Genomic DNA, 10009 nt, shown 5'->3' with positions numbered 1-10009 from the left:
ATATATATGTGGCATTGAACAATACAGCAGATTGGATCCAGCCAGAAAAGACTTTATTTTAAAACAACATCACGTATAAACACAGGTGCACATACCAATGTGTGTGGGCACACAAGTCAATTATTGCAGAGTAAACAATTGCTCAGAAAGGCTCTCTCGAAAGGGCTGAAGAAATCAAATAAAACCAGTAAAATGATTTATAGACAGTTCATGTGTAAAGATCGAAGTCTATCCTCTTTGAGTTGTAGAATGAAGCGCCTTCCTGGTCAATCCTCCTGCAGTAGACTCCATCATTGAAGTAGCCCTCATCCACCCAGTCCTGGAATAAAACAGAGCAAGGCTGCCAAATTAGATCAGCTTTCAAAACTGCTCTGCCTGTCTAATTTTGGATGATTATGCCATTGTTTTAACTACATATTCTGTGACAGACCATTTCATAATCAGATAAATACAGAATCTGCCACAATTGATTACAGTTTGGTTGTAGTTAACATTTTAACAAATAAAAACCAACACATACACAAACACACTACTATATATATATATATATATATATATATATATACACACACACACACATATATACACAAACACACACACACACGCATACATACATACATACATATATACATATATACATATATATATATATATATATATATATATATATATATATATATATATATATATATATATATATACACACATATATATATATATATATATACACACATATATATATATATAAATATATACATACATATTCATACATGCTTATATATATATATATATATATATATATATATATATATATATATATATATATATACATATATACATACATACACACACACACACACACACATATACACAAACACACACACACACACACACACGCATACATACATACATACATACATATATACATATATATATATAAATATATACATATATATTCATACATGCTTATATATATATATATATATATATATATATATATATATATATATATATATATATATAATTTTATGCAAAAGTTTGACCACCCCTGATCATTTTCCAAGGATAAGTCCCTGATTTCTTTCTGAAGGCATTTTGGGCCATTCTTCCTGGCAAAATTTCTCCAGTTCAGTCAGGTTTGATGGGTGCCGAGCATGAAGTGCCCTTTTTAAATCAATCCATAGATTTTAGGTGATGCTCAAGTATGGAAACTGGGATGGCCATTCAAGATCATTCATTCAAACATTCATTTTCATTGACTGGTACAGGAAGGTGCGGTACGGGTCACCTTTATGGCCGTACTCACACTAGGTACAGTTGCCTCGAACCGGGCCAAAGCACGCTTGTCCCCCCTCCCGTCTCCCCCGACGGCCCGCACTCACACCACAAACGGGCTTCGGCACGCTTACGTCATCGCTGCTGCGCTGTTCAGTGAGAAGCGCTCTCTCACTCAGCAGCACAGTGGAGATTTCTCTAGTTATATCGTTTCAGTCGTTTGATATACAGTGACACGCAGTTAGATATTTTGCCAAACAGATCCGCCACTTTTGGCACTCATAAACAATCACAAAGCCCTCTTGCACATCTCTTCCAACCGGGCCAGGGCCAGCCAAGTGAACCTTGCTTGAGCCCGATTCAGCGCGCACACACTTTTCAAACGATCCGGGAAACAGGCCTGGGGCCCTGGGCACGGTACGGATGGCATAGTGTGAGTAGGCCCTAAGAGGCTTGCATTTCCACTGCTAAAAGCGTACCAATGGTACTTTTGGTGGGCGTGATGTACGACAGAAAGCTTCAGTCGACGTCATTTTCACTCGAGAAAATGTCAAAGTAAATCTGTACTGGTCATTCACATGTCATATGAGAAGCACTTCTAACAAAACAGATGCTTTATACACATTAATGCTTGTGTATAAAAGTTCATTACTAACCTTTCTATGAACAAGATTTGATTATAACTGCAGATCAATGATAGCGAAACAGCCTACTGTAACATCTGCAATTCATTCATTCATTTTCTTGTCGGCTTAGTCCCTTTATTAATCCGGGGTCGCCACAGCGGAATGAACCGCCAACTTATCTAGCAAGTTTTTACGCAGTGGATGCCCTTCCAGCCGCAACCCATCTCTGGGAAACATCCACACACACACTCATACACTATGGACAATTTAGCATACCCAACGTCTGCAATTATATAAAATAAATAAATGCAACATACAGTTTAAGTCAGAATTACTTCTCTTTTAATTTTTTTTATATTTCCCAAATGATGTTTAACAGAGCAAGAAAATTTTCACAGTATGTCTGATAATATTTTTTCTTCTGAAGAAAGTCTTGTTTGTTTTAGTTCAACTAGAATAAAAAAGTTAACATTTTTTTAATGAACCATTTTAAGGTAATAATTATTAGCCCCTTTAAGCTATATATTTTTCGATAGTCTACAGAACAAACCATCATTATACAATAACTTGCCTAATTACCCTAAACTGCCTAGTTAACCTAAATAACCTAGTTAAGCCTTTAAATGTCACTTTAAGTTGTATAGATGTGTCTTGAAAAATATCTAGTCTAATATTATTTACTGTCATCATGGCAAAGATAAAAATAAATCAGTTATTAGAAATGAATTATTAAAGCTAATATGTTCCGAAATGTGCTGAAAAAAATCTCTCTGTTAAACAGAAATTTGTGGGAAAAGTAAACAGGGGGGCTAATAGTTATGACTTCAACTGTATGTGAACATACACAGCCCATTACACTCTCCGATTTATTATCAATTACGGAAAAACTACACACAGCATATATTTAGTCCTTATTTGGCTTCAAAAACAGGCAACATATAGCTCACAGTCAGAGCAAACTTCTCATCTGTCTCTTTATTTTTTACCAGCACATGTAACCTCTTGTTAGAAAGTAAATCCGTCATTCCTGAGTTCATAATAGTCCAAATGGTGATGATAATAGTTATACATTGCTGTTTATGTTTAAGGTTGCTAAAAAAAATAATTTTCTCCTTTGTTTTTTCACGCGCAAGTCTCTGAAAGAATCGGATGTCAGAAGCACTTTAATAATCCTGTGCAAGTTATTATCATCAGCCCAAGAAGTTCGTTATTTGAAATATATGCGCGCAGGAAAGAGAAACCGCTCACGCTTTAGCCGGCCTTGGAAACAGCAATGGGGCACAGGGTAGATTCTGCTCTTTTTCTTGGCTTTGTGGCTGTTCATCAAGACAACGACAAGGTTTGTTTGAGCTCAGGTCAACCATGGCTTGTGATTATATGTAAATATGTAATAATAATGTCTCAGCTGTGTTTTTAAAAATTGCCTTTGTTTTCCTTCACCTGGCTTGTTGCACAAGCAAGTGACGTATCTCTGTAAACCAATCTTTTGTTGTGCTAGGTAACCTAAGCAAAGCATACCCAAAAAGTCAGACGGTACAGTTAGCTTTCAGATACATTTTGACAATGGAAATGGCCATAAAAGCGTACTAAACCGAACCATACTGTACTGTACTCAGCGGAAACGGGCCATTACAGTACTGATCCGCCCTATCCACTTGTTAAATGTGAAGTCATGTGAAGCGGTTTCTGGGTCCAAGGGCTCTATCAAACTATATGGGGAGACTCAACAAATGGTAATAATAAACGTTTACAAAGCGATGAGAAACTTTCGAAAATCACGATTGCAATGTATATATTCATGCCTAATATCTGATGGCCAGAAAGTGACTATTTTTTATAAATTGTTAAAATTTTGGTATATGTGATGCAGCAAGTCCAGAGACTGTTGTCTACACCATGATTTTATATTAAAATCACTTTAATTTGTGATATGACAAAAAGGTGGCAATAAATGGAAATGTTCTCAATTTAAATGAGTAGCGGCTTGGACCCGGAAACAGTACTCCATACATCACGACTTCACAAGCCGATACACATTATGGAAGGCCAACCCCCCACCCAACTTGCCACCACTCTTTAGTATGGGTCGCCCATCCCCCTTCTGCAGTCACTTGCATAGGGCTCCAGAGAGCCACGAGTTGTCTCCGATCTCTTACCTGCATTTGTTGGCTGCTGAAGGGTCCGTAGAGCTCAGAGCTTTCCTTATTTTCCCACTTGTACTCCCACATGACCTCATCACTCACTGGAAAACAACATATACATTTTACAGAATGCTATTACTAATGGATTAGCCAGGAAACAAATAATCATAAAATATGAGTTTGCAACTGGACTAGACTAAATTAACTGTGAAGATAAAACCACAAAAAAATAAAAAATAAAATCAACACAATGTCCATTTAAAATGCATCTTAACTCGACTCTGTTAAACACCAAACCTTCACCTAGCCCCTCACCTTTCCTGTTATCATTATCCTCATTTTTATCCGCATCATGCTTCTCATCAAAGTCATCACCAAACATGTCAAGCTCATCTTTATCCTCCTCTTCATCCCCTAGTGTTTTGGCTGCTTTTCCTCTAGTCATCCCCTTCAGCTGGTAGGCCAGTTTTTCATATGTCTGCTGATAGATTTCAAACTCTCCAATGCCCACCAGTCTATCTGCCAATGCTGTCAGTTTGTCAAGTTTATCGGCATCTCTGTTTGAAGCCTCCTTTTTCTCTTCCTCTCCATTTCTTTGTCTTCCTTTCTTCTTCTGTCCTCCAAGACCACCAAGTCTTCTTAGAGCAGCAGACACAGTTTCTCCGGGCAGTAGCAGCTCAATGATGGCTTCTGTGAGTTGATAATGACTGTATGCAGCCAGAGGGTCTTCTGCCGGCTCTTTCTCTTTCTCTTCCTCCTCATCTTCACTGTCATTCCTCTGCTCCTCTCGTTTTATCTCCTCCTCAGCCTCATCTTCATCACCAACTCTTCTCTTCCTCTTAGCTGCAAGGCCTTTCTTCTTTTTCACAGGCTGCTCTTTTACCTTCACCTGTGTGAGGACATGAAGAGTAATCAAGCTACATCAGTTTTAGGAAAAAGATTTTTTACTGTATTTTATGGAAAATAAGTCACATGAAAATGCATTGTTAGGAAAAAAATTAAGATTAAGAAAGAGTTAAGGTGCATTTGCGTATGGGTATCACTTCATAACAATTCAGAAAAAATTCTAAAATAAAAACTTTAAAAGACTTCACAAATGCACTTTAATTTCCCCTCAATCAACAAAAAAACTTTTAAGTTCATTAATTTTCAGACCAAAAAAGAATGAAAGACCAAAGTACAAGACAAACAGGTTTCTGTGACAATCACTATAAACAACATTTAGTTTATCCATCAAGCTTGAACTATTTTATTTATTTATTTAACCAGGAATGTCCTATTGAGATAAAGTATCACTTCTACCGGTGAGTCCTGGCCCTGAAAGCAAAGTAACAAAAAATAAAAAAGAAATGCATGTCACAACACATAGACACACACAAAAAAGTATAAACCATAATCAATTGTTAAAAAATGTGCAGTGTTCTAAATTGACAGTCTTTAAAATATTTTTTTAAATATAATGACAGATGGTACAGATTTCCTATGTAGTATATGTTGAAGCTCATTTCATAGATCGACCTAACTCTGTGTGAAAAAATGTCATCTTTAGTAAGAGTATATCTGCTGATCTGGTATTGCAAGTATTTAAACAGTACTCCAACAAATTAGAGGCATTTGGAATTAATAAAAAAGCATTTTGTAAGGAGTCTATTGCCATTTTTATAGATGAAGCCATAGAGTAAATAATTGTCTGCATCATAATCATAATTTCGTCTGCATAAAAGTGTACATTTGCTGACTCAACAGCATTACCAAGTTCATTTCAATTAATAGAGAATAAAATTGGCCCCAAAATTGAGCCTTGGGGAACACCTGTCTTTCCTGTTAAAGGAGCAGAGATATAAATTTCTATGGAAACACACTGAGTTCTTTCAGTCAAATAATTGTGGAAACATTTCAACACTTTTGTACTAAACCCTGTACATCTTAGTCATTGCAACAAAATATCACGGTTCACAGAATCAAAAGCTTTTAATAAATCTATAAAAGTGCAGCACATTATTTTTTTTATCATCCAGTGCAGTGATTATATCATTAGACAACTGACACTGCAGCAGTTATAGTGCTGTGCCCCTCTATAAAACCTGACAGAGTTTGACATAAAATATTATTTGCTGACAATTACCACTAACTGTTCATTTACCACAGACTCAAAAACTTTAGCTGTAACAGACAACCTTGAAATAGGATGATATAATTATCTAACTTAGTGGGATCTCCACTCTTCAGCATGGCTGTATATTTGCTGTTTTCCAAGAACTTGGTAACAGACCACTAGTTAAACTCAGATTAAAAATTGAAGCAATGGGTCTTGCTATTAAGTCTGCAGATATTAAAAAAAAGGTTCTTTTTGATCCAGGTCAGCAAATGTTTTACAATCTAGACTTATCAAAGCTTTATAAACCTTAGATGTAGAAATAGATGAGAAATCCATTTTTATATAAACTGAGGTCATTTCATCCTTACTGCCTAAAGCAATATCAGATGAAGTGGCCACATTTCCATTTATAAAATGTGTATTAAAAATTTATTCTATATCCCATTAATCCTTAAATGCTATAAAAATAATTACATGCCTATCATTGGTACAAAGAAAAATGTGTGCACTTTACACCCTCTGATTGCTTGTAAAATAAGTCCTTTTAGACTTTAAGTCACAGAACATATTAAATGATAAAAATTTTACTTTCAGTTTATGGTCTAAAAAAATGGAGAGGAACTTTTTAAAATAATTCTTGCATTAAAACGTACCCAGTCAATGTTATCCAGCCAGTTGTCCCTGATATCTTTCTCTTTGTTAACGAAATAGTTTCCCTCTGAATCAAAGTGTCCCTCCTGCATTTCCTCATCAAGGTTAAAAGGAGTGATGCGTACACCCTCATCATAGTCAATGGTCGCCCCTTCCTGACCTGTAAACAAAAATACGACCAATTTTATTTTCAGTAATATTTTTTTTGTTGTAATTCCGTTTTTATTTCCAAAAAATAAAACATACAATTTTTACAATCAAACAGAAAAATATTTTACTACTATGTGCACATCAGGAAACACAGGAGAGCTGTAGTTTAGACACACAAATAAATTACATTAAATTTGATGTTCATATTATCACATGAGGGTTAAGTGTCTAAGACTTCTTTACTATCACACAGATTTTTCCACACTGTCAAAATGTCAAGTTTAGCATAGTTGATCCGTGCTGATGACAGTTCTTGGTACAGTATTTACAATAGTGACTGTAACCAGTGCTTAACAGAAAGATCATGAGGGGGTTTCCACCTCTGTACCAACATTTTCTTTGTAGCAGTTGAAGCAGCTAACCACAACTTACAGACCTTTGCATCTAAGGGAAATTGAGAGTTATCATTTAACAATAACAGTACAGGATCTTTCGGGAAACACATTTTTGTAACTTTAATAAAGTTTCCAGCTCAGAATCCCAAAGGTTTTGGGATGCCACATCATATGTAAAAAAAGTATCTGGATGCTCCTTTTCACAGAACTTAAAATAAGGATGTGGAGAGAAACCTAAGATATGTTGTATACGTTTACTTAAATATGCCCCAGTAATCATTTTCTGAATAACAGTTTCAAAGCACTTTATTCCTTAAGGCCCCAATATACTTCAAGTGAAATCGTTACTAAAGTTCAAGGCAACTTGTCCAAGCAAACATTCCAGGTCGCTTCAGCTGATCAACACCTTCATACTATCATTGTTATATGGTGATTAGATATTTGGTAGTTTTCTTTGACTTAAAAAAACTCTAGTTACATCTCTATATAAATAATTTATCTACATATCAATTTGGAATATTTTAGAACATTGAGCAAATAACTGTCATTATTTAGTTTTACACTTATTTTGTTAACGAGAAAAACACACATCACATATTTTCATATTCTTAGTATACTGGGGTCTTCACAAACAAAACAAAAAAGGTACTACAAACCTATACGAGTAGGGAAAAAGAAAGAGAAATAACTATTCAGTAACATGTATTAATTACATAAACTGCACTGTTTAATTCTTCACTGACCTTCCACATCATCGCTGGCCAGGATGTCATATTTACTGCTATTGTCTACATCCTCTACTTCGTCTTCCTCATCACTGTCCAAAGAGTGTTTTTCCTTAAATCTGGATCCTGGGCCAGTCAAACCATCAACCATCTTTAAATAGTCATGGAATAAACCAAACAGACCATGAGAAATGTATTTTATTAGCAAAACACAAACAACAGATACAGAGCTCAGCATAATCGAGTACAGCCCATTTTAAAAATGAGAATTTTTCTCCATTTCTCAGTAAATATAGTCAATGTATTTTGGTGCATTTAAACAAAACAGATTTATTAAACAGATATGCATACATACATACATACATACATACATACATATACATATATATATATATATATATATATATATATATATATATATATATATATATATATATATAAATTATATTTTAGTCACCAAACATATTTAGAAATGGGAAGATAATACAATTAAATTCAAGCAAAATATGGCAAAAACTACTAAAACTACTGTTTTCCTCTTTTATATATTTGTTATCGTAATATACTTTGTTAGATATATGCTGAGCACTGTACATGGATATATAGTTACATGTCACTAACCTTTTTCTTCGGAATCTCTTCTTCCAAAGTAATCTCACTATCTCCATCCTGAAACGTCACTTTCCTTTTCGACATGCTAAGAGACACAATTGCCTGTGTGAGCCAACATAGTTATGGTGTGTGTATACACAGACATGGGATGATTTCCGTCAAGCTATACCGCAGTTTGGAAAAGTGAATGTTTTAAAACGGCCAAAATTTTCTGCGATATCGTTCCTAACATGTGTAAGATTTTTTTGTTGTTGTTTTTCATAACAACAGTATCTCCAGCAGAAAAAAATATCAAAAGATGCAGTTTTAAATAGTAAAGAAATCAGTGTTTTTGAAACTAATGAAGTCAGCAGAACTCAAAGATTCATTTGAATTATTTAGCCTGACATGCTTAGTGTTTCAATATCTTATAAATGTTTATCAAAATGAAATATATTGTGTTTAAAGGAGGAAAATATTAGTTGTTTTTTACCCAGACATTTAATATATATATATATATATATATATATATATATATATATATATATATATATATATATATATATATATATATATATATATATATTGGAGCAGTAATCACAATACTGTGAAACCGTGATTAATTTATACAAGGTTATCCTACCATGAGAATCTTATATCAGCCCATGCCTAGTGTAACGTTACAGACATATGGTTTAACTTGCACAATACTCAAACATTTAATATTCTCAGCATGATGCTAATAATTAATTGCAGACTGAAACACAGGATATAACTTCTTTATAACACTGACTTGAGGTAACTTAACTGCGTACCTACACAGTTTGCTACATCTACGATGAAATGTGCAGAAATGATAGGCCTAATTAGAATACACATAATACGTAGGGTACATATTTTGTATTTTGGCAGTTGCTCCATTGGGGATTCATTCAGATATGTTGGTCAAGTATCATATTTATTTGTTGAACAATTTCAGCAGCGCTGGAGCCCGAGCTAATGAGCGTAACGTTACGTGTGTCGCCTGTGGCAGTTTGTTAACGTACACAAAAGCTATACATAACTAACTTTAGCTCCACCTAGACACCGTCTTTATGGACTGCTCGGATATAATCCGACGCTAATAAATCAAACACATGATGAGAGAAGGCAGCAAGTTACCTTAATGTTATTCTCCCCGCTGCGCCATTCAAGCAAAACTACAACCGGAACGTCGTCACTCCTGTAAATCTAGCCAATCCTCTATCGCCACCTAGAGGGGAGCCAAGAGAATGACGTCCAACGCTTCAGTGACCTCACGTCTTGCCTCACGTACATCACTTGATTTGCCACATTGCCAGAAAATGTTACCTACTGT

General features: G+C 34.9%; 1 protein-coding gene across 1 annotated transcript; it reads right to left on the bottom strand.

Moving 5' to 3' along the window:
• Positions 1–36: 36 nt before the first annotated feature.
• Positions 37–9870, bottom strand: cd2bp2 (CD2 (cytoplasmic tail) binding protein 2). Its single transcript, NM_200961.1, is given in 7 exon segments — positions 37–319; positions 4058–4143; positions 4358–4931; positions 6794–6951; positions 8080–8212; positions 8683–8758; positions 9814–9870. Coding segments are annotated over 6 exon segments (1137 nt in total). The 5' UTR covers position 8758; positions 9814–9870; the 3' UTR covers positions 37–208.
• Between the last annotated feature and the right edge of the window lie 139 nt (positions 9871–10009).

Source organism: Danio rerio, chromosome 3, assembly GCF_049306965.1.
Source record: "Danio rerio strain Tuebingen ecotype United States chromosome 3, GRCz12tu, whole genome shotgun sequence".
NCBI classification, from domain to species: Eukaryota; Metazoa; Chordata; class Actinopteri; order Cypriniformes; family Danionidae; genus Danio; species Danio rerio.
The sequence above is the reverse complement of the archived record's forward strand: the minus strand, read 5'-3'. Positions and strand labels throughout refer to the sequence as shown.